General features: G+C 42.9%; 1 protein-coding gene and 1 long non-coding RNA gene across 7 annotated transcripts in view; one reads left to right on the top strand and one right to left on the bottom strand.

Moving 5' to 3' along the window:
* The window catches only part of HECTD4 (HECT domain E3 ubiquitin protein ligase 4), a 165,877-nt gene that overhangs the window by 20,313 nt on the left and 119,921 nt on the right, over positions 1 to 25,643 (bottom strand). For all 6 annotated transcript variants that reach the window (XR_011249996.1, XM_069558125.1, XM_069558126.1 and 3 more), the window contains exons 44-59: positions 24,729 to 24,844; positions 21,470 to 21,573; positions 20,171 to 20,332; positions 19,905 to 20,053; positions 19,439 to 19,518; positions 16,760 to 16,923; positions 14,370 to 14,607; positions 13,047 to 13,183; positions 12,446 to 12,572; positions 10,711 to 10,848; positions 8,980 to 9,116; positions 6,615 to 6,775; positions 4,645 to 4,826; positions 2,943 to 3,148; positions 2,189 to 2,319; positions 1,692 to 1,897 (exon numbers count right to left, since the gene is read on the bottom strand). Coding sequence is in view for 5 of the 6 variants with exons in the window: in XM_069558125.1 (XP_069414226.1) it covers positions 1,692 to 1,897; positions 2,189 to 2,319; positions 2,943 to 3,148; positions 4,645 to 4,826; positions 6,615 to 6,775; positions 8,980 to 9,116; positions 10,711 to 10,848; positions 12,446 to 12,572; positions 13,047 to 13,183; positions 14,370 to 14,607; positions 16,760 to 16,923; positions 19,439 to 19,518; positions 19,905 to 20,053; positions 20,171 to 20,332; positions 21,470 to 21,573; positions 24,729 to 24,844 (2,438 nt within the window). In the remaining variant the exon portion in view is untranslated. The remainder of the gene's footprint in view (positions 1 to 1,691; positions 1,898 to 2,188; positions 2,320 to 2,942; positions 3,149 to 4,644; positions 4,827 to 6,614; positions 6,776 to 8,979; positions 9,117 to 10,710; positions 10,849 to 12,445; positions 12,573 to 13,046; positions 13,184 to 14,369; positions 14,608 to 16,759; positions 16,924 to 19,438; positions 19,519 to 19,904; positions 20,054 to 20,170; positions 20,333 to 21,469; positions 21,574 to 24,728; positions 24,845 to 25,643) is intronic.
* On the top strand, positions 1,804 to 25,329 carry LOC138422743 (uncharacterized). The gene is made up of 4 exons (XR_011250002.1): positions 1,804 to 2,481; positions 10,485 to 10,672; positions 17,523 to 17,620; positions 25,034 to 25,329. It is a non-coding gene; the product is annotated as an uncharacterized lncRNA (long non-coding RNA).

Raw genomic sequence — 25,643 nt, 5'->3', positions numbered from 1 at the left:
GCTTGTGAGAAAGACCTGCCAGGTGTGAGCAGAGAAACGAGGCCTGTCCACTCCTGCGCTGGGGTGAGAAGAAACCTCACTCCCCACCTGCCAGACAGAGTCCGCTGCAGGCAGAGGAGCAGCGGAGGATGACCTCCAAGGAGTCCACTTGCTAGTGTGAGAACAGGACAGAGGGGATAGGGAAGGATAAACATCCCTTGGTCAGTCAGATACCACCCAGCCCAATGGCCTAATGTGGAGACAGAAGTCAGACTTTAAGAGATGCTTCATTGGAATGGTCCTGGCTTGGTAAAGAAACAACCAGCTCCTTGGTGTGGCTGCAAGCCCATGGGAGCATCAGCTTATCTTAGGCTGACAGAGCAGACCAGTGAGGAGGTTCCCAGACTTCAGGCACTACCAGGGCTTTGATTCTTTTTTACCACCTTGCATTATTGCGATGATCTAAATCTGACTGAAGCTGTTTACAATGAGAGAGAAAGGCTCTGAGGCCGGAACCCCATCATAACCTGAACTGCACCCCCACCCTCTCTGTAAGCAATGGTCACACGTAAGCTGAGGGGGACTTCTCTGGCAGTCTGATGGTTAGACCCTGCACTCCCAGTACAGAGGGCTGGTCAGGGAACTAAGATCCTACCTGCTGAACAGTGTGGCCTACAAAACAATAAAACCAACAAACAAATAGACAAAAACCCATAAGCTGGGCTACCAGGGGTCTCTGGCCAGATCAGGAGGAACCATGCTGACGGCTCTGTACTTTGGGGTGAATGTGTATTTAGGGAGTGACAGCAGGACAGAGATCCTCTATGTTTACACACAATTTCAAAACCAATGTGGGCAAAACACAGTGAAAAAATTAGACCCTAAAAAAAAGAGATCATAAAGTTGTTTAGCATTGACCAAATCTCTTAAGAAATGTCCTTTCACTTTGTTCCCCAAAGATGCAATGTCCCCAGGACTGGGGCTGTGCAGAAGCCAAGGCCCAATTTTGGCTGAAAGTTCAAAGACATCTTTATGACTGTCACCAGCAAGCACCTGTCTGTCTTTTTCTGTCCAACCTGCCAAGGACACGCAGTGGAAGTCTGAGAGTAGGTTTTCCTTCCTCTGTGTGCTGACTCAGAAACAGAGTCAGCTGGCCCTGGTATATAAAGTAGACAGCCAGCGACAGTTGTCAGGACTTACAGAGGAGGAGCCCTCAGCTCAGTCCAAATCTACAAAGACTTAACAAAGGATGCCAGGGAGACATGGGCCTCCCAGCCTGGCCACTAGCTTTTGTTTATCATTTACGTGGGGAGCGGATAATCACTGAGGCCCGTGCCCCAGGGAGCCACAGTATACCCGAGAGAACTCAGTTTTAATGAGAACTTGAGGAAGGGCAGCCAGGATGGTTATAGCTAAGTGATGGGACTGCTCTGTTCAGGTTATTCTAAACAGCATGTACCCAGCACACACTTGTGAAAGGAGACGAAATCCCCCCGTCATCCGGGCAGCATCTGCCAGGCCTTCCCTGGGCAGGAAAGGGACAACATTTCATTTATTGTCTCTGAAGTACACTGCCCCAAGCAGTCCTATTCTTCACCCATGGGAAATGGGAACACAGCAAGGTAGAAAATCCTTTCAATTTTCACAAGGAAGGAAAGCAGAGAATGACTTCAAATCTGTTTGTATTACCATGAGCTAATTCAGAGACTTACCCAGTTTGATGTGGACTTTGTCTGTGGAGAGGATCACAGAAGGGTACTGGTTGGTGGTGGGAGGTGGCGTGAGCCCTGTGTTGGCCGGAGATGCGTCCCGCGGGTAACAGACGGCCTCGATGAGGTTCAGCTGGCCGTTTCGCTTCACTTTGTGGCCCAGCCCGTACACCAGCACCCGCGCCCATGGTGCCTTGTACAGAGAGGAACTGAAGAGGAGGTATGAAATTGACCAGAGTTCAGCCAGATCAACAGACACTTTGTTGGGAGAAGCGGGGTGAGAACTGGGCACACATGTCATCCCTACCACGTTTTAGAAGGTCATTCTTCATACAGACTAATTTCTAAAACATGGAAATTAGGGAAGAAGTGTAAATCATTTTCAAATACAGTATGCATTAAAGAATAAAAGCAATGAATTTTCTTTTTCTGTAAGTTTCACCAGAATCTGCCTGACTTTTTCTCTCCCTGTCACCATCTGCTGGAGTCAGGTAACTTACTCTTTGCGGAATCCAGACTGACTTTCTTTGCAAGATACGACAACAAAAGCTGCCCCGGGAAAATTGACGTCCATGTTGACTTTGGACTCGGAAATTGGAAACTCTTCAGAGGGGAACTGCTCTGGTGCTGTCTGCAGAGACATTGAACAGGGAAAACCACAGATTCAACACAAGAGGGCATTTCACCTTCCCAGCTCCCAGGCAGGGGAGAGCCGATACATAATACACACACTTTAACGAGATCAGGAGGACAAAAGAGCCCTCTGGGAGGAAGGACACATGGATTGGACAAGGTAGGGGAGCTGCAGAGAAAACAAGGCTAGTGAGGTGGGGGCTTGGGGAAATTAGTGTTATTTTTTAAAAATTATTTATTTTGCTGTGCTGGATCTTTATCGCCAAGGGGGCTTTCCCTCTAGCTGTGGAGAGCAGGGGCCACTCTCTAGGTGCGGTGTGCGGCTTTTCACGGTGGTGGCTTCTCTTGTTGCAGAGCACAGGCTCTAGGGCACTCGGGCTTCACTAGCTGTGGCTCCCGGGTTCTAAAGCACAGGCTCAGTGATTGTGGCACATGAGCTTAGCTGCTCCATGGCACATGAAATCTTTCCAGATCAGGAATCAAACCTACGTCTCCTGCACTGGTAGGCAGATTCTTTACCAATGAGCCACCAGGGAAGCACCAAGAAAGTGTCATTTTTAGCAGATTTCCAATTGGAACCTGTAATCCCAGTTCAGGGCCGTCAGAGCTTTGGACTTTCACCTGCAGGAAAGAGCAGATCTGTTTGGTCAGCTCCAGAAGGCTCTCCTCGCCCTGGTGCAGGGTCCGTGTGATGGCCACGTTGAGCCACTCTCGCACGGTCTGGGAGCTGCCCTGGTAGAAGAGGTCTGTGGCCGAGCAGTTCTGGGAATGGACACAGTGCTGCAGGGACTGCGCCAGGAGGATGGAGCTGGAGCTGATGGTGCCATCTGGGGACGGGAAAGGAAACACAGGCAATGAGGATCACAGCAGCCCAGGGCTGTGAGATCCTGAGTAGCAACGAGGCGCGACCCATCTGGAAAACTGGGATGAGTTAGCTTGGCCTTGCTGCTGCTACTGCTGCTAAGTCGCTTCAGTCGTGTCCGACTCTGTGCGACCCCAGAGACGGCAGCCCACCAGGCTCCCCTGTCCCTGGGATTCTCCAGGCAAGAACAATGGAGTGGGTTGCCATTTCCTTCTCCAATGCATGAAAGTGAAAAGTGAAAGGGAAGTCACTCAGTTGTGTCCAACTCTTAGCGACCCCATGGACTGCAGCCTACCAGGCTCCTCCATCCATGGGATTTTCCAGGCAAGAGTACTGGAGTGGGGTGCCATTGCCTTCTCCAAGCTTGGCCTTCAGTTCAGTTCAGTTGCTCAGTCACGTCTGACTCTTTGCGACCCCATGAATCGCAGCACGCCAGGCCTCCCTGTCCATCACCATCTCTCGGAGTTCAGCTTGGCCTTAGGTCTTGGATAATAGATGTTACCAATCAGATCCTCCAGGGTGGGATTCAGGAATTCAGTGGTCTTTAAATGTTTGCTTTCTTAAGCTACAAAACTGTTTCTTAACATAATAATTTGAGTGGAGGCCCAGGTCTATCAAGCATGTAAAAGAGGATTCAGGGGTTCCCATAGCCTGACCTACTGGCTGCCCAGGTCCACCCTTAGGAATCGCCAGTGTAGCTGAGAGTAGATTTTATAACCCAAGTTAGTCATCGTGATAAAGCTTCTTCCACAGCACTTGGAAGTTTTTCAGGTCTGTTTCAGAGCCTCTAAGTTCTTGGGGGTGGGCCAGTGGACCCCACGTGCTAAAGTCGGCTTGTGGAGATGTTGTTCACAAGGGCACTGGCTGGGACCCCAGGGCTGTGAGATGTCCTCTAGGTTTAGAATGCCATCTGCCCTCTCACTCCTGTTCCCATTGCAGTTGCTAAGAGGTCAAGGGGAACAGGCTGGAGGCCAACGTGCCAGAAGATAGGAGGAGCCCTCTGGTCTTCAATCGGGCTGAGAGCAGAGTCGTCAGTGTTCACCAGGGAGTACCACACCACAAGGGCCCCAAGTTGAGCTGATGCACACAGGCTGGCCCACCAAAACAGCTCTGTTTGAGGTTACGATGAATCAGTTAGATCTCAGGTGGCATTTGATGGCAGGGGCATTTTCTTTTCTTTATAAGCCAAACAGAATGTCTGTAACACTACAGTGACTAGATTTCATAGCTATATTATTTTCCTTGATCCATGATTAGTTTGGGAAGCTCAATGAATGCTTAACAGGTTAGCAATCTTTTCATGCTGTTTATCTATATTAAGTCTAAAGGTCCTGTGATGGGACTCCTCACATGGAGAAGGAGGACACCACGCACACCTCCTGCTCAGCGCCTGGCTCACCCTTAGGGCTATTCTGTCCTGGGTCTGGTGTCTGTGGTGACAGCAGCAAAGGCAAGGTTTACCTGGGAGGGGAGGAGCGAGGAGCTGATTGGACAGCAGCTGCAGGTGCTCCAGGGTAATGTCCCGGATGGCGGGGATGTGGAAGAGGCGGGTAAACAGGTGAGGCAGCTTGGGGGCGAAGATGTTGAGCAGGGCCATGCGGCAGTACAGCCTGGCCAGCGCAGCCTCGCAGCGCAGCAGCTCCCTGCAAGGGAAGGGTGGGGGAGGCGCTGAGCTCTGATGCTCCGGCCACCACATTGGGTGGGCCATGGGCTCCTGAAGAGAAAGGGCCACATCTCAGGCTTCTCTGGCCTCATGTTCTGTGCTCCAAGTTAGATACTTGTGTTTTAAACAAAACAAAAAGCCACATTTAGTTGCCTTTTTTTTTCGGTCATACCTCACTGCATGTGGGATCTTAGTTCCCTGACCAGGGATTGAACCCGGGCTTCAGCAGTGAAAGCACTGTGTCCTAACCACTGGACTGCCAGGAAACTCCCAAATATCAGCAATATTACCACGCACCCTGTTTATGGTCACAACAAGCCCCCATTGGCAAGCTGCACTGGGAGGACTGGAAGAAGAGCTTCTTGGTAGGAGGTGATGGTTTCGGGGCTTTCCAGAAAACAGTGACTCTTACCAATGGGGCATGCCTCTTGCTAAATCTCTGGAAGCTATGCTTGTGGAGTTGTTACAAAAGATGCTGGGTTCTATTTGGGGTGTGGGGCTGTTTAGTCACCACGTGAACATGGCCATGTGAAGTGTATTCCTCACACCTGGGTTGTGACCGGGTGAGAGAAGAGCCCTTGAACTTCTGTGTGGGTGACTTTGACTCCTGCTGAAACACACGCACGCCGCTGCCCTGTGGCATGCTGTGTGGCCCATCCTGGACCTAGGTGAAGCTAGTGCCAAGTACAGCCTATCTGGGTCTCGTGGCCCATCCTGGACCTAGGTGAAGCTAGTGCCAAGTATAGCCTATCTGGGTCTCGTAAAGTTGACTGTCCAGCTGAAATTTCAGACCACCCACATGGGGTGATGAAATATCTGAGTGGAGATGGCAAGGAGGCAGCTGAATACGTGTATCTGGTGTTCCAAGGAGAGGTCTACGCTGGAGATAGATTCAAGCTGCTTCAAAACTGACAATAAAATCAGAAGTTATAATGTTAATGGATGAATGGTATGAAAACAGCTTATGGAAACTTTTATCAGATAGCTCCATTATATTCTCTTCTGAACTGTTTTGAGAATTTTTACAACTGAAAGAAGGAATTCATAGGTGTATGTGAGGGAATTCTGCCAGGTTTTTAGGTGCTAACCCACAGAGGGCAGACACTCTCTCTTAGAGACCCCTACAGGGTGTTGGGCACAGAGCAGGGTTCAAGGCTTTCATTGTCAGATTAACAAAAATGAGCTGGCTGCTCACCCAGTGCCTGGACTCCTCTTGGCTGTCTCTCTTTCTTCTTGGCCGTGTACCATGAGGGATCTTAGCTCCCCTACCAGGGATCGAACCCATGCACCTCGCGCTGGAAGAGTCTTAACCACTGGAACATCTGGGAAGTTCCTAGGTGTCTCTTCTTGACTCGCTTTAGTCTTTAGACTTTTTCTACACTCTCCAAATCTCCAGACGTGCTTCCATCATCCTCAGGCCAGGGGACACTGGATCTTGCAGTGTCCTAACCTGCTATCTCACTATTATCTTACTACTACTACTTACTACTACTACTTACTACTACTAGCTGCCTCTGACTTGCCCAACTTTGAAAGAAAAGTCTTCTTTGTCAATGATGAGTAGCACATGTGACAAAACACAGTAAGTGGATTTCTGTGACTTGCTTAGAAAGAAGGGCTCAACTTTACCTATGCTTTTTTAAAAAAACATTTTTTGGCCACACCACATGGCTTGTGGAATTTTAGTTCCCTGACCAGGGATTGATCCTGGGGCCTTGGCAGCGAAAGTGCTGAGTCCTAACCACTGGGCGGCCAGGAATTCCCTTACCTGTGAATTTGGAGGTTGGTATTGTCCAGTGTGACGAGCCCATTGGTGGCAGTCCTTCTGTAGCCTGCAGGGGGCCTTTCCAACATATCAATAGGGTACCAGTATCGGACCAGCACACCTTCACTTCGGAGGTACGTTTCTACCTGAACTAGTTCATTGACCTACAACAGAAAAGAGAAATGTCTATTTGTTTTTTGAGCACTGGTTTGTTTCCCAGTTTTAAAAATACTTATGTATGTATGTGTATCGGTACCAAACTTTTATAGAAGTAAATGCTAGTTTTGTTTCATTTATTGAGCCTAAAATGCTAGTTTCATGTCATTTATTGAGTTTAAAAGTCCAAAGACACCGGGATAGTGTGTTTAGTTTCTTCATACCAGTTGGCAAATTTTTAAAAATTGTTATTGGAGTATAGCTGCTTGAGAATTTTAATTGGGACAATAAATTTAAGAGCTTTAATGTAACCATGAGTCAGAAATTTAAAGAGAATAGTGCTATATTTCTGTAACAGTTCAACATACATTGTTGCCAGGTAAAATTTATATTCATTGGTTTTATGTTAATTTTACAAAAACAGAGGATAGTCTGATAGCTTTATTTTATTGCTAGTAATTTAAAAAAAGTAAGCTCATGCAAGTGCATTCTGGATTCCAATAGCAATGTAATCTTTCTCTGTGTGTGTTAGTCATTCAGTCGTGTCTGACTCTTTGTGACCTCAAGGACTGTTGCCTGCCAGGCTCCTTTGTCCACGGGATTCTCCAGGCAAGAATACTGGAGTGGGTAGCCATTCCCTTCTTCAGGGGATCTTCCTGACCCAGGGATCTAACCTGGTCTCTCACATTTCAGACAGATTCTTTACCATCTGAGCCACCAGGGAAGCCCAATCTTTATTTAGGGATTACTATTGTATTTAAAGTAATAACAAACAATACTATTACTTTTTAAAATAATAATTCTGGTATTTCTTAAGTAGTCTGATTCCCTTTGTTTTAATCTTTATTTAGGGATTACTATTAAAACAAAGGGAATCAGACTACTTAAGAAATACCAGGGAGAAGGCAATGGCACCCCACTCCAGTACCCTTGCCTGGGAAATGCCATGGATGGAGGAGCCTCATAGGCTATAGTCCATGGGGTCGCTAAGAGTCGGACACGACTGAGCAACTTCACTTTCACTTTTCACTTTCATGCACTGGAGAAGGAAATGGCAACCCACTCCAGTGTTCTTGCCTGGAGAATCCCAGGGACAGAGGAGCCTGGTGGGCTTCTGTCTGTGGGGTTGCACAGAGTCAGACACGACTGAAGCGAGTTAGCAGCAGCAGCAAGAAATACCAGAATTATTACTTTAACAAATTTATATTTTTGTAATTTTCCTGGCACACATTTCCACTGCTGAAATATATTGTCAGTTACATACTTTCTAATAACCAGAGTCAGAAGTTTGTATCAGAAAGGAATGGGAGATATTATTGATGGAATTTTCTACTTGGAAGTTCATTCACCTTAGTAAACCACCAGTCAATAGCTTCTCTTTAAAATGTCATGATTTAAATTATGGTCTGGTAAAATGGAGTCAGTTAAAGATGTAAAACCTTTCATTTCAAAGCATCAGTGATAACTAACATTATCTGTATCTGTAGACAGACAGATAACAAAACTTATCTATGTGGTGATAGCTACTTCTTTATCTGTGACTTTTAGGCTTGATCTGTGTATTATTTCTTCGCTTTTTCCTGAATAGGAAGCATAAATGCAAGCACATATATGTAACCTAAGGATCACAGCCTTCAAAGAGGACTCTGTTTTCAAAAGAAAGCTTTAGTACGGCCCTTACTTTCTTCTATTCCTTCTTCCCTGCCACCTCCAACCCCTTGAGAGGGCTCTGCAAAGCCAAGAAGGAAACAACTGATCTAGTTTAATACACACATTTTATAGACGGGGAAATCAAGGCTTGAGAGAACCAGTAACATGATGTAATCAACATAACTATTTCTTCGAATCTGTATAACAACTGTGACAATGACAGATCGTCCATTCAACAAGGCCAGCGGGAGAATTCTCCCTTGGAACTTGGTAGATATAGGCAGGGGCAGATTGAACATGGCTGATGGAAAAAAAAAAAACAAACCCTGCAGTGGCAGTGTGGTCTGAAGTCACAGACAGCACTGAAAGTTAACAGCTTACACTCTACCATCAACTCTGACCTGGGCCCCTGAGAAAATCTCAGGCAAGTCATCTGGCATGACAGCACTCAGTCTGGTTTCTTTATCCTGACTCTGAAGAGTAATCTACCTGTATAATGACTTTTAAGGTACTTGGAAGCCTGGGCATGAAAGTCTGTGTATATAAAAGGCTGTTCACTCACTGAATCAACATCTAAGACAACTCCATGAAGCCCAAAGGTTTTCAGCATCCCTCGGATAGCAAATTTTGGCAGAGCAGTTCCAACAGTGGTGCTGGCTACGTTATTGCTGTCTGGAGAGCGTGTTACTACTGTGAGACCTGAGGAAAGTAGAGGGGAGAAGATTTTTCAGGAGCAAGTAGCATTAACACGTTGGGACTCTATATATTTTAGGATACAAATAACTCTCCAGCATTTACCAATACCCTCAATTTAGTTATAGCCCCAGAGGAACACAGCTTAGTCTGGAAGATAATAAAACAAAGTGCTGTGAGAACTCTGGCAATTCAACAATAAAAAGACAAGCCAATTAAAAAACAGGCAGAAAATCTGAATATTTTTCCAAAGAGAAAATATATGTACGAAAACATGTTCAACATCATTTGTTTTTAGAGGAATGCAAGCCAAAGCCACAGTGAGATACCACACTTCACATCCATTAAGATGGCTATCATCATAGACAGACACTATTAAGTGCTGGCCAGGATGTAGAGAAATTGGAATCCTCATACGTGCTGATGGGAATGTAAAATGGTGTAATCACTTCGGAAAACCATCTGGCAGCTCCTCAAAAGGTTAAACATAAAATTACTATATGACCCAGCAATTCCACTGGGTCCATATATTTTCCATATATACCCAAGAGGAATGAAGACACGCCCACACAAAAACGTGTACACAAATGTTCACACCAGCATTATTCATGATGGCCAAAAGGTAGAAATCACCCAAGTGCCCATCAATTGATGAATGGACAAACAAAATGGAGTATTATCCATACAGTGGGATATCACTTTGCCATAAAAAGGAAGTACCAACGTGAGTTATGACAAGGATGAATTTTGAAAAAGAATTCCATGTGAAAGAGGCCAGACACGAAAGACCACACATTGTATGATTCCATTTTTTTATGAAATGTCCAGACTAGACAAATCTATAGAGATGGGGAGGTAGAAAGTAGATCACTGGTTGCTAGGGGCTAGAAGGAAGGAGGAATGGGAGTGGTGAGAGTACAGGATTCATTTCAGGGGATGAAAATGTTCTGGAATCAGAGGCAATGGTTTGGAGGCTGCACAACTTTGTGAGTATACTAAAACCACTGAAAGGTATACTTTAAAAGGGTCTGTGAAGTTTTTCTCTCAAACGAAGAGGAATCAAAACAGAAAAGAAAATACATATGCCTGCCCCTGCCCATGAGGTTCTGATATTTTTGTGAAAGTCTAATAATGAGTGGTTTTAGATATTTTTGTGTGCTTTTCTGTATTTTTGTTTCCTCAAAATCTGCAACAGATTTTAAATCAAATGAATATATACCTTCTATAAAATTCTAAAAAGCATAGTACAACTACATATTGATGGTTCATTAGCTGGGCAGCCAGGATTAAGCCTGAGAGGCCTATCTGCAATCCTCCAGCCATGCCCTATTTCTCTGTCTTCAAGTGTTCTGTCTCACCCTGCTCATGCAACAGGTTCTGGGAAAGTGCAAGAGGCCCCTAGAGGCCAGACAAGCATCCAGTTTCCCCACCAGGAGCCAAGGGCCTCACGAGGGAGAGCTCAGGAGACCTCAAATCACTCAGAGTGAAGAGAGTCACCCTAGGAGAACCAGCAGCTGCCTACTCAAACTCAGGTGTGGGAAAACTCAACTTCTCATTTCAGGGTAAGTTTCAAAGAGGAAGGAAAGGGGGGAAGCAAAACCTTTTCGAACTTTATCAATCGTGAACTTGTTCGCTTCATCTTTAATGTCTTCAATGGTGGGAAGATAAAGGTCTCTTGGGATGCCACCATTCTCCTCGTAGAGGAATTCAACTGTCTGCCGGGCAATATCCACCATGCCTGAAAGACAGAACAGAACTGGTAACCCTCCAGAGAGCACACGATCTTCAGTCCAATCATGACACTGACTTGTACCTAGCATGAAGACAGAAGGGGAATTCATGGGAGCAGGCAGCCTTTTGGGAATGGTAATTGTACAGTGTCTATCAAGTTTAAAATACTCAATGCCCTACTTCTAATAAACTCTCAAGTGTCTCCCACAGAAACACAAGCTCAAGTGTATAAAGGTACAAGGAACACTCCCGGTAGCACTGCTGCGAAGTATAACCAGGAAAAAAATGGGAAGAACGAGCACAGTCATCTTAAAAATGATCATACATTATGAAGCAGTCATTTTATTTTAGTCAACAGAACAAACTACAGGACAAATGGAGAGGAAGAAGAAAGTGAGGGTAGTGCTGTATGTTTTTCTTACTTTATACCTTCTTGTACTGTGTTTGATTATTGCTACAACTGACACAGGCTGCTTATTTAAGAGCAATGGGCAGCTCCATCAGCTTCTTCTATCCAGTACTGAAATTTGCTCTGTTCCTCTTTCTCAGTGGGAGAAAAAACAATAATTAAACCGCCCCCAAAATACACACACACACACATACATATACTGATTAGTCCTGGCACCAATCTGAGAAAAAGGAATTACTTAACTATCACTGGAAATCAGGGATTCAGTGTATTAGCTGGTCAAGAAATGAAGGCCTTTTGGTGGATTTTCGCCTTATTTGTTTCTAGTCTCAGTCAGGACAAAAGTTAAAAGAGAAAGAGCAAGTACTATCTCCCCACACCTTCTCTGACTGCCACGATGATGACAGGAAACCTGATCTGATGCTCTGAGAGAAGGGTGGCTGGGCCTCTCAGGAAAAGGCATTTCTGCATCTCACAAAGCAGGTGTTTCACAGATTAGAAAAAGCCTTAAAACAGAAACCAGCTATCTGCATTTAAGCCTCACTAATAATTCACTGTCTGCAGTCAAACTGTTATATTCTGTGTGTCCAGCAGACAAAAAATATCTCACCATCATCATTACCGTGACATTTAATTTTGGTCAGACTACACGGCCTGCAGGGTCTCCAACCAGGGATTGAACCTGTGCCCCCTGCAGTGGAAGCTCAGAGTCCTAGCCACCAGGCTTCCAGGGAAGTTCCATGGATGCTTACTATGTGCCAGAAACTGTTCTTAGGCGCTTTATCTGTGTCAGCTCTTTGATTTTTCATACCGTTATTGGTTCCATTTGAAAGGTGAGGGAAGTTGAGAAAGGTTAAGTAACTCTCCCAAGGTCATAGAGCTGGTAATAGCACAGGCATGATGTCAGAGCCCAAGCTATTAACCACCAGGCCATCCAGTTTACTGGTATAACAAGGCCAGCTTCATTCTAACAGGCCATCAACTCAAAATACTGAGCAGAACTGACAAGCAAAGAAAAGCCTGGCAAAGAAAGCAAAAGACCACAAAGTTCCATAAAGGTCCAAGAAGGGGATACTAGTAAGTCTGGCCCAACTTTAGATGAGCCCCTCTTTTCTGATTTATTCCCTGAGTTTCATGTAAATACATCTCTTCAAGCCATGAAGGGGGTTCCATAGGAAAACATAAAGCACCAGACCTAGTTGTAAAGCACCCTTTATCTGGTCCAGTCCTGATTTCCGCTCTGCTTCGTTGCGGAACCGTCTTCGGATGGTAGGAAAAACCTTGGTCTCCCAGGCTTTCACCAGCAGGGCGTAGTGGTCCTCCTGGAAGGAGAAGACAAACGCGAGTGGAGAAGGAACACCTTGTGTCCTTTCCTGACTTACTACGGCTTTCACCCCTGAGGTCTTCACCCCCCTCAAATGCCAGCAGCAGAAACACAACGTGCAGACCATCAAACTAACTACACCCTCAGAGGCCAGGGGAGGCAACAGCTGGCTTGGGGTGGGCTCTTCCTTTCCCTCTAAAGCCATATAAACACTTCACATGACCCCAAACCTCACTGCTGAATTACCATCGAAGCACTTCTTTCTCCAGCATCTGGATTGCTGCTGGGCCATGGAGCCAAACAGATACAGCTATTGATATGTGGTTTAGGAAAACGAATACCCCAATTACTGTCCAAACACAATGATATAACTGTAAGCATAAAGACTTCAGTTTTGCATGCTCAGATCAAAATATTCCTCGTGGCTTGATTTCATCACCAGGGAGTTAAGTGACTGCTGTGGGGCTCTTACCTGTGGGATGTCGTCATCATCATCATCATCACTTTCGTCATCTGCAATGGGGGGCGGGTGGGGGTCTGGGCCAGAGGTGATGAAATTCTCATAGCTGAGCTCCACTTTATAATGACAGGAAGTATCACTATCATATTCTGTAACAAAGCACAGTGACAGTGAATTCTAGGCAAGGGCATATAAACTCATACATGGACAGAACAGATTCTCTTAATTTGTGAGATAATGGATGCGAGAGTTGGACTGTGAAGAAAGCTGAGCACCAAAGAATTGATGCTTTTGAACTGTGGTGATGGAGAAGACTCTTGAGAGTCCCTTGGACTGCAAGGAGATCCAACCAGTCCATTCTGAAGGAGATCAGCCCTGGGTGTTCTTTGGAAGGAATGATGCTAAAGCTGAAACTCCAGTACTTTGGCAACCTCATGTGAAGAGTTGACTCACTGGAAAAGACTGATGCTGGGAGGGATTGGGGGCAGGAGGAGAAGGGGACGACAGAGGATGAGATGGCTGGATGGCATCACCGACTTGATGGACGTGAGTTTGAGTGAACTCCAGGAGATGGTGATGGACAGGGAGGTCTGGCGTGCTGCGATTCATGGGGTCGCAGAGAGTTGGACACGACTGAGTGACTGAACTGAACTGAAAGACTCTTAGCTCTTGGAGGAATTTTAAACCACAGAGTCAAGGAATAACTAATCATCTACAATTTCCTTGAATCCTAAAATAGTTTATGTGGATATAATTCATTCAACTCAAAGAAGACTTTGGATGGTTCTTCAACAAGATACAGAATTAAACAGATTCTTAAAACAATTTTCAAACCAGTATCCCAAGGGCCAAATATGGCTGCAGACATCTCATTTCTTGAAGATCATTTTTATTCAATCTTACTATGAGATTTTTCAAATAATCAGGAATGTTTTTAGTGCACACCTACACATCTACCACTTAGATTCCACAACTAACATTTTATTATTCTTTGATGGCTTCCATTTTAAATCAGTTTAAAAATGATTAACATTTAAAATTAGGAGGTTTTATATAAAATTCTGTGGTTCTTAGCTGTCTCATAAAAAGTGGACAATCTTTCAGGCCTGCATTTCCATGTGGCAATATTCTGTTGGTTCTGAGTAGTGGCAGACTTCCTCTATGTGGGGGATGGACTCTCCAGACCACCAGGCTTCCTCCTGGCTCCCTATTTTATCTGGGCCTATTACCCCATTACCAGTGTGCAATGGAGTATGTCCAAGCTAAATGGGTTTATGGAATTAACAGCATTTCCATTTCCAGGAAGCAGGTGCACCCTGAGGGGAGGCAGCTTACGTTGCTGAGCAGTGGCTACAGCAGCAATTCGGCATGGTGGCCCGTGAGTGCCCGGGTCTGACGCAATACTGGTGCCAGCATCGTTATCACTGTCAGAGGCCATGGCAAAGGGCAGGGCCTCGAAGTTAGCGCTGATTTCCTCAGCCAGGTCAGTGCACAGGTCGGCAGCGTTGCGGTGGGCCTGCCCTTCAGCGTAGGCAAACGGGCGGGAACCAAAGTTAGCGCGAGTCTTGGTGTTCTGGAAAGGAAACCAAAGAAAGGACTTGAAAGGAGTTAGGTTACTTATGTTTTCACTTTTAACACCTCCAAGTGGACTTCATTCACTGTCCCTAGCTATGGAGAGTCTGTAACCCCAGGAGAAGGGCTGGTGCAACTATAGACCCTGGTGCTTCGAGCTCGGCAAGGCCGCCCTGCCCCTCCCCTCACTCATGCTCTTTGCTATTCAAGTTCAGTGACCCTTCTTGTTTCCAGCACTGTTCCTTTCTACCTGACGCCACTGCACATGCCATTGCCTTCACCTGCAACATTCTTTCCTCCAATTTTGTCCATTTAAACCGGTTAAAATTCCAGATCTGGCTCAAACATCACTTCTTCAGGGTAATACAGATGTGACCAGATTGGCTTGGTACTTGCTTCCCTCAAGTCTACGATTGAATCATATTGTGATGATTAATTCTATATGCTGATCTGACTGGCCACAGGGTGCCAGATTAAACATTGTTATTGCTGTTGTGTCTGTGAGATTAACATTTGAATCGGTGGACACAATATGTCCCCAATGTGAGTGGGCACTATCCAATCCATTGAGGGTCTGAATAAAACAAGAGGTGGAGGAAGGAGGAATTCAACCCTTTCCCCTTTCCCCCTGCTTGAGTTAGGATATCTCACTCCGTCTTCTCTTTTCTCTTGCTATTGGACTGAGACTGCATCAAGCCATGCCTCTCCTGGGTCTCTGGCGTGCAGATGGCAGTTCATCAGACTTGTCAGTCTCCACAGTAACACGAGCCAATTCCTCAAAAGAAATCTCTCCCACCTCTGTCTACACACACACACACACATTCTTTCTCTCTCATATAGATATATATATGTATATACACACACATATATTTATGTGAATGTTTGACTAGTATCTGACTCCTGCAAACTGGATTTAATTGCACAAAGACCATATCTTTTTTTGCTCATTGTTATTGTAAGTCCAGAGCTTAGCACAGTACTTGAGATATAGCACTCAACATAGGTGCTCAATAAATAAATATTTATTGAATGAAAAGAACAGGCTGCCTAAATTATTGACATCTTTAATCAATTCACTGAAGAAAGAGAAAAGATGCTATCAGAGACGTGGTACAGGGGCACATCCTACAAGATCTTCTAAGTCATTCTCAGATTTGGGTTTTCACAATATGTGACACAGGGTGCCACTGACCTGTTGAAAGCAGAAGAGTAACATGACCTAACCAACATTTTTAAGGGATCATTGTAGCTGCTGTGTTGAAAAGACATGTAAAAGGGCAGGAACTCCGGGGATGGGAGGAGAGGGAAATATAGGAATACTGTAACACGCTTCCCAGAAGGTGAGGGTGGCTGGGCCATCAACTCAGTGGTCAGATTCTGGATACATTTTGAAGGTAAGTCAACAAGGTTTGCTGACAGACTGGCTGTACAGTGGGAGGAAGAAGAGGAGTCAAGAAAGAGGCCAAGGTTTTTGGGCCTTAGCGACTGGAAGAATGGAGCTGCCATTTCCTGAGACAAGGCAGGCTAGGGCAGAAGCAGGCTGGGGGTGGGGAAGAGTTAGGCTCAGTTTTAGACACATTAACTTTGACACGCCAGTGGAATATCTATTTCTAAATGTTGTCTAGGCTGCTGAATATTTGTGTCTAGAATTTAGGATGAGATCTAGACTGGATATAAGGATGTGGGAGCTACCAGCATGTAGTAAATAGAAATGTCCCACACAACATTAGTTGTTTATAGGTGCTTCTTAAAAACAAGGGTTCCATGATTAAGTATAAGTGTAGGGATGCTGGGTTAAATAAAGTTTAATTTTTAAATCTTTACTGAAGGATACCTCTGAGCTTTTGGTATACTAAAGCAACCCAAGAGGGCCATGTTCCAAACTTATTTAACTTATTTTCTACTGGCACTGGAAGAACACCAGTGTTCCTTGCCTTGTTGTTTAGGAAAGATGGCCAAAAGGAGATCAAAGCATTTAAGCACTCAGATTCAATGCAAAGGAAGGACCCACTTCTTCAGCTTTTTTGAGGTTCTGTCATCAGGTACCACATACTATGTCAACCAGGCCACGTCTAGTGTCTTTAATTTTTCCATTCTCGATGGGACAAATTGCTGAGGAGAATTTGGTTTTCGTTCTCAACAAGATAACCTGCCTTTTTCTGAATATGAACCACCGGCCACATCCCACCCGAGACATCTTCGAGATACGGTGAGAGGCGCTGCCCACAGTATGTGAAGTACACACGGCCCTTGGCAGGCTGCCCGGGTGGAGGAGGCGTCCCCTCGGTTCTCTCCCAGCCAATCCCTGCCACGTCACCTAGGGCAGAAGGAGACAACACTTTTTTTTTTTTCCTTTTTATTGACTATTAAAATTCCAATATGTAACTGGCATGCGGTCACATACCATTGACTATCATGGTTTTTATTTATTCATGCCATCAGTTACAGTTGAAAAAGACATGGAATACCTTGTATTGGGTTGGCCAAAACATTCATTTGGGTTTTTCCATAACATCTTATGGAAAAACACAAAGGAAATTTTGGCCAACCCAATATTTAGATACATATAAAGTAACATAGTTTCCCTGGTGGTTCAGACAGTAAAGAATTCACCTGCGATACAGGAGACCCAGGTTTGATTCCTGGGTCAGGAAGATCCCCTCAAGAAGGGAATGGCTACCCATGCCAGTATTTTGGCCTGGAGGATTTCATGGACAGAGAAGCCTGGCAGGCTGTAGTCCATGGGGCCACAAAGAGTCAGAAGACTGAGCGACTAACACTCACTCACTCACTCAAAGTAACACAACAGAAATAAACAATTTTAAAAAGAGAAGTCAGAAACTGTTCAGAAGAACAAAAATAGTAGTGTCTACATAGTTATATAATTACACATGAAATTTAACCTTTATTTTCCAGGCAGCGAAGACAAAAAGGAAAAATATTGGATATGATTTTTTAATAGAGGAATACAAGTTTTTCTCTTTTGACATGTACAAGATTGCTTATGAATAAAGGTAAGAAAAGTAGTATTTTCTCAGCAAGTTTGCAGATGACTTAGAAAGGGTCTAAAAAATGTAATTTTAAACTCCACCTACAATGTAAGCTAAACATACATCACTAACTCATATTATGACTCCTTACTTATATTTATTTACGGCGTTTTTCAGGAAGTGAAGATAATACAAGCTAAGCTGCTTTCTGATGAGATGACTAGATACTGGGATGAACTTAGAGAACCAAGGGGACCATGTCCACCACATCAGCACTATAGGCTGCCTCAGGCAAGCTGCTAGTGCACATAGCTTTACAGTTAACCCATTGTAAACTCTCCAGTCAGTGCATGAAGTTCTGTGATTCTGCTTTTGATCAGTCTCACATGCTTTTCTTTTTGGCTGCACTGCACGGCTTTCAGGATCTTAGTTCTCCAAACAGGGATCGAACCAGTGCCCTCAGAAATGAAAGTGTGGAGTCTTAACCACTGGACTGCCAGGGAATTTCCAGTCTCATACGGTTTTGATACCACTAGGCTGGGTTTCCCAATGGCTGGGGACTTGTCATTGTTCACCACGGCATCTGCAGGGCCTAGAAAAGGGCCCAGCACATAGGAGATGCTCAAAGAGTAACTGTTAATGAACAGACACTGAAGGTGTTGGTACTGAGGTTGGGATCCTGTTGTTAAAAGTAGGTTCTTAATTCCTAGTACTACACAGACACATTTCTCTAAGAAAAGAGTAGGTAGCCAGCTTGCTTGAGGTCTGATCCAAAATTTTCTCAAAAACTAAAGTACGATCAAACAAAACAATCAACTGTAACAAACAAATAAACCACTTAACTATGGGTCCCCTGCTCTCTACTCCCCCTCCCTTTGTGCTTAAAGCACTTAAGTACTCAGCAGATCACAGAGTTCTGCTCCATAGAGAGAGAAACAACCTGCCAGGAAGTAACTTTCCAAGGCATAACTTGACCATAACTGAAAATACCATGCTCACTGGTAAAGTACAATTTAATAAGCAGCTCCCTCAAGGAAAAGTGATGACCAAATTACCTCCCAGACAGCTACAAGAAGTTATCTGTCGGGTTCAGTGACTCAGGAATCCCTACCTAAGCATCTCAGATAATCTATCACATTTAATAATTTCAAGTTTCATCAGAGATGATGCTAAGATGTACTGTCTGAAAATAAGTCACCAACACTTTTGGCTGCTTCTAATGTCAAGAGGACAATGTCTGTATATGCTACTTCTGGAGCAGTTAGGACTATTCCTCTACTATTACCGATCAAGTTATTATATGGAGGCTTAAAAAGACGAGGGGAAAGATTTTCTCTTTATTGAACCGACTATGTGACTGAAACACCTGGGCTGAAGATCTGCTGAAGTTGGACTGGATGTTTAGGCTACTGAGAGCAAAGTCTATAGCACATTATCTTACCTACGGATAATGGATTTCTTGAGTGCTTCAAGCTGACTGGTAGGGGTGGGGGTCTTTTTTGAAGCTATTTATATGTTTATTAATGAAAAGCTAATTAAAGACCAAACTTCAAAGTATAGCAAAATCTCAGATTTTTCTAATGATGGAGGAATGACAATTACTGTGACTCCTACGTTACCAATGGAGGCTTTAACGACAACACTGCCTCATAAAATGAAAGGTTCAGTGTAAACTAGGGGACAGCAATGACAAGTATTTCATTTTCACTAGAAGACAGTGTCCATTTCCATTTGCTGAGTTTCATTAATTTTGACCTATTCTGGCCCAAACCTGGGAACAACAGAAATAGACAAGGTGCAAAAAAAAAACCCAAAAAACAAAAAACCTCCCACCATACTCACCAGGAGAGAGAGTTACATCTAATCGAACACTCTTCCACTGTAATAAACTGGAGCCATTGTAATGCACGGCTCGGCCATTGCTATTGAAAAGAAAAAACAAGGAACAGTCAGAGACGAGGCTAATGGGCCAACACAGAGGAAGGTAAGCAGTGAATGGTTGGAGGAGTTTCAGTAGCAGGAGAGTAACTAGAAGACAAATCCTAAGAGCTCTTCTCTTTCATTGAACATGAGTATATTTCCAGCTGGTATTGTCTATATTTTTTAGGGTAGAGACTATAATTATATTACTATAGTTTTAAAATACCCACATCCATGTTGGGGTTTTTTTTCCACACTGTGTGGCATCTTAGTTCCCTGACCAGGGATTGAACCCATGCCCCCTGCAGTAGAAGCACAGAGTCTTAACCACTGGATAGCCAGGGAAGTCCCTATTGTTTTTCAGGTAACAGTGATAGCAGCCACTTACTTATGGAAAAGACAGGTGCCCACTGGATTAGTCCATGCCCCATCTCTTTTCTCTGCTTCTGTAGCAAAGCCAAAGGAAACTATTGGTCCAGTATCATCATCTGTATCTCCATAGGAAACAATTTCAATTTCCCAGTAGAAAGACGGAGCCTGAAGAAACACCAGGAGTGGGCAGACAATCAGGGCTCACCATGGGCCCTTGAACTTCCTCTTTCTCTCACATTTGAAGGACAGAGGCAGAAGACAAGGGGTCCTGTGATTTCTCACCTGAACGGGCAGTGGTGAGGTGGCGTAGATAAATGTGCCCCGGGGCAGACCGCCCCCCGCACTGGGGTCTGCTAGGAAAGTGACAGAAGTGAGGTGCGAGGAGAACATGCAGGCTCGGACAGGTGGAAACACTCGTGAGGGGCTCCATGTAATCTCTTTGGGCTGCATTGTGGAAAAACATTTTCATTCAATAGCATTGTGAACACAAAATGGAGATGTTGAGATTTCAAGTGATATTTTTTCTCTTATATATTTTTAACTGTCTTATTTTGAAATGACTTCAAATCCAGGCAGAAAATTATAAGAATACAGCAATTTTTATATACTCTCACCTAGTATAACTAAAATTTTTTGAGATAAAATTCACGTAACATGTAACTTTCCCATTTAAAATGTACAGTTCAATGGATTTTAGTATATTCACAGAATTCTACAATCATCACCACAAACTAATTTTAGAACGTTTTTGTTCTCCTTAAAAGAAACTGTACCCATTAGAAGTTAATTCCCATCCCTCGCTCCTCCCAGTCCCTGGTAACCACCTTTATGCTTTCTGTCTCTCTGAATTTGCAGGTTCTGGACATTATAAGAAATAGAATTATACAGTGTGTGGTCTCTTGTGACTGGCTTCCTTCACTTAGCATAATTCCAGTTTTATCCATACTGCAGCATGTATTAGCACTCTGCTACTTTTTAAGGGTGATAATACTCATTGTATGAACATGCCCATTTTATGCATTCATTCATCAGGGGATGGACGTTTAGGCTGTTTCTACTTTCTGGCTATTATGACTAGTGCTGCTAAGAACATTCACAGATATGCCAATATTGGACATTTTTGCCTCTTTTGCTTTTGCCCCTCAAGTGAAATTTGTTTTTCCCTGTGAGACTACTTTTTTGTTTGTTTTATTCACTAGTTTTAGATTCTATGTGTAAGTAATATCATACATTCAATGTCTTTCTCTGTGCCACTTTTGCTTTTTAGTCACTCTATGTATACTTTTTAGTATTATTATAAGATGAACTACAGATCTGAAATTTTGAAAAAGTTTTCTTTTTTTTTGTTATTGATAATGCAGAAATTATTTACAGACTGCCGAGTTCTGCTCCCCTGCTGTAATCTTTCAATATTCAGAACGTCAAGTTGATGTGCTTTGACATTCAGAGATGAGAGCATGTCACTGCAGAGCTTATACCTCCAAATGGCTCTGCAAACACCCCTTCTAAAATCATGAACGTGCTGCCTGGCATTCTGTAATTCTCTCATGCTGCGTGCTGCAGACACAGCAGAGGGCTCACCTGTCTCCGGTCAGCCTGCAGCGGAGGCGGCGGGGGCCGAGCACAGTCCCGGTAGAGCATCCTCAGCCGTTCACACTGCACTTCCACAACTGCCAGCCGCTCTCCTGGAGGGGAAGATGTCGAAGATGTGCATATAAATCCTACAACTCCTGAGAGGGCTCCAACTTTTTTGGAGTTGGACCCGAGCAATGAAATACTTATAGAGATTATTCAAATTCTTACAAAGAGCAAACGCCCTGAGACATCTTTGTCTCCTGCGTGTAGCTCAGCAACAAACCAATGTAGTCAAGTGCACGGACCCTGAGGTTGGGCTGCCTGGATCCAGAATCTGGTTCCATTACTTGATATTTAACATCATACTGCCAACATGGGGGTAATAACAGTACCTGTGCCTCACAGGGTGGTTGTGAAGATGAGACAATGCAAGTTAAAGCCTTTAGCCAAGTCCCTGACACATGGTCAACACTCAATAAATGAAAGCTATTATTATCATCTAATGAATGAAAACTATTATTTTTATCATCTAAATCGATTTTTTAAGACTATAACCTGCTGAACATCTCCCACAAACAAAGCACAGGGCCAGATGTTGGAAAATAGAAAGTTAATATGAGCCGAAGTCCCTAATCTGGGAGGAGAGATAAGACATGTATGTGCACACACGCATATGACAAAGAACATAGTGCAAGGCTGAAGTGTATTATTATGTGACATAAGACACAAACATGGGCAAAGATGAGAGACAGACCAAAGAGGGAAGCATTACAATGGCCAAGTCTGAGGCTTAATTTATCACAGATGAAGTAAAATAATAAGAGGAATTCACTGAAAAAATTTTCACTTTAGAGAATCAATATATTATATTGCTTATAAATTCTATGACAATTCATTTATGAAATTAAAAAACCTTGATATATTAAAAAATAAAAATCAAATAACTCTTTCTCTTTTACACGCTACTTTGAATCTCATGTAGTAAACAGCATTTCTTCTGAGCACAGACTAATTCTCTAGTAGGCTATAAGAAACTACTGCTGTGTTGGAAAGTAATTCAGACATAGTTTTTATTTTTTTTTAATACAGGTAAATCAGCAAACTTAGATACCTACTTTAAACCTTAAAATCCTTTCTGGTAATCTAATATGTGAGTTATTAAGGACTGTTAAATTTGACATGGATTTCCCTGGTGGCTCAGATAGTAAAGAATCTGCCTACAATGCAGGAGACCCGGGTTCGATCCCTGGGTCGAGAAGATTCCCTAGAGAAGGGAATGGTAACCCACTCCAGTATTTTTGCCTGGAGAATTCCATGGACAGAGGAGCCTAGTGGGTTACATGAGCCTAGTCCATGGGGTGGTAAAGAGTCAGACATAACGGAGCTATTAACACTTTCACTTTCTTGACATAGGACACTATATTAGAATATAAATTCCTATGTATAAGCTCATAGTCTTCCAATTGTAGCAATTAATAAGAACTTCCCACATGTTTCTTTCAACTCTTTGTTTCTATAGGGTTCTTTTCCACAGTGGGGGGGAAATGGGTTAGATGGGTTATTATTAAAGCTATTTGCTCTAAATTATGATGATTTCTGGCTTATACATCAAGTACCAAAGTTAATTTCACAGAGTAAGATAAAATGTATTCTATTTTATTCTATAAAATGTATAAAAGAGACCCAGAATGAGTCCTAGAGAAAAGCAAGGGATTCATTCAGAAGGTTATATGTTTGCTAAAATAAGTCAAATAAGTCTTAGGATGCAACCTAAGCCAAGAATATTAAAAAAGCAGAAGCAGGGAACTACCTATGACACATACAAAATTAAATAATGAGCAAGTGTTTAGTCACAAGTAATTTCACTTGAGAAGCCGAGCAAGCAAGCTCCTTTTCTTTTGTTCTTGCTGCTTCTTTTGGGGGGATCTCTCTGAGGCTTTTTAATGGTTGCTGGCCCCAGACAGCTATACTTATTAACGGAAGGAGATTTGAGAAGTGAAACAGATATAAAAATGAAGATGAATTAAAAAGCAAAAACAAGCCAAAAGAAATCACTGTCACATGAAAAAGGACAAAAATTTAAGGACAGAAAAAGTTAGAGAGTTAGAGAAAAAAAGGAAATAGCATGAGAGACAGTAGATAATATAGGTAACAAAAATGACCAAAAAAATAGATATGATTAAAACCATTAAGGGAGGTAAAGATATCCATTTTTTCCTTAGTTCATTACAACATTAGTACAAGAGCACTGGAGAAATGCTAATCTAATTGTGAACAATGATAAAGGGTAAATTTTCACTCAGAAAAACCCAGGCCAACCATCAATGTACAAGAAATTCAAGAACAAAAGAACATATTAAATGACACCATAAGATATACAAAATCCAGACTATGGAAAACTTCAACAAGTAAGTTGTAAGGGAAAAAAAGATACTGAGGGGAATCTGTATTTTAAAAGCAATTTAAAAGACAACAATGAATTACAATGGATGAACTCTAATTGGACTCTGATTCAAATAAACAAAACATAAAAACAAGTATGACTTCGAGAAAATTAGAAAGTTGAACACTGACTAGATATTAAATAATATTAAATTATTGTAAATTTTTTACATGTGAAAATGATATTGTGGTTTAAGAGTCCTTACTGAGATACACACTAAAATATTTATAGATAAATAAAAGGAATATCTAAAAATCTGCTTAAAAATAATCCAGGAGGGTGCAGTGTAGGAGAAACAGGATTGGTTATTAGTTGATAACTGTTCAAACTAGATGATGGAAACATGAGGGTTCATTATACAAAAACAGTCTGTTTTTGTACTTGTTTGAACTTTTCCATAAGCACACATACAGACACACAGAAACACAAACACACAAAGATGGATGTTAGTGCAAATTTCTGGACTCTGAATTCACATATGGCCAATGACAATAGTCAGAAAGTATCCATAGCCCTAAGGGCAGGTCACAAAGAATTCTAATACAGAAATGAAACCCACTTATTAATATGAATGGGGCAAAGAAAATACTCTGACATCATGGTCCTAAAGTTAAAATGAAAAATGCTGATTTCCTAATTGGCATATACTGCATCTTTTTATTTACATTTGCAGACTTGAAATGAAAGTCAGTTGTGTAAGTGCTGTGTCTAGAGCTTAGCTGTTGGACGTGTATGTGAAAACAGTCAATATCCCATTCCAAATTGTCAGTGTGCTAACAAACCTCGACACAAAGCGTAGAAAGGAAAGCAACAGGTACTTACCAGCACTGCATTCCTGGGCTACTAGGTTAAGAACTTCAACAGCTGCAGGACACTGCTGTATGAATTCTTCACAAAATAAGCTGTCTTCCAAAAGCTGGGCCATGACCAGGCATGCTCTTAATGTTAAAAGATTTACAATATTTCAAAGTCATCAATGGTCATTCTCTAGAAAGCCAACTGTGAAAAACATTTCAATCAATTTTATCCACTAATTTACATAAGGTTCCAACTCTCCATTCCTCTTGCTTTTTTACTGAGCTGCATTGGTTTGAATATATGTAACTAGTTTCTCTTTTCCCACACAGTAACTGCTGACACTGCATGGACAACTGGAAAGGGGGAAATGGTTGCCATCTCCCTCCATGAAGACACCAAGTGACAGCTGTGAAATAAGCACTGTCTCCTAATAACTTTTCCTAAACTTTGCTTTGTAGGCAATATTAATGTTCTGAGAACAAGAGGGACCCAAATGCTTGGGAAATCTGTATACTGATCTCTCTCACCAGATTCAAAACATATATTAGAACTTTCTGGCAAGTTTCATTGTCAAAAGAAACTTGTTGCTGTTGTTTAATTGTAAATAAATGTGTTTTCTTTCCAATTCTGACACTTGTGAGCATTCCCTAATTCTCTCCTCAGCAGTTTGGAAAGAGACTGGATAGGTACTGATGTGGTCTGAACTACTTTAAAAAGGCCAAGTGACAGAAGACTTCCTGTGATAGAACAGAGCTCTTTGACCAAAGCAAATCAGTGCATGCACTCCATATAACACTCATATTTTGATTGTTTATTTTCTTAGGGAAACAGCTAAACTTTATTTCAAAGCACAGAAGTTGGGGAATGCAACAAAAACTGTAGTAAACGCAGCACAAATGGATGGCTTCTGTTACTCAGTTTGGCATGAAGTTCATGCTA

The sequence above is a fragment of the Ovis canadensis genome, chromosome 17 (genome assembly GCF_042477335.2).
Source record: "Ovis canadensis isolate MfBH-ARS-UI-01 breed Bighorn chromosome 17, ARS-UI_OviCan_v2, whole genome shotgun sequence".
NCBI lineage: Eukaryota > Metazoa > Chordata > Mammalia > Artiodactyla > Bovidae > Ovis > Ovis canadensis.
This window is presented reverse-complemented; position numbering and strand designations above follow the sequence as displayed.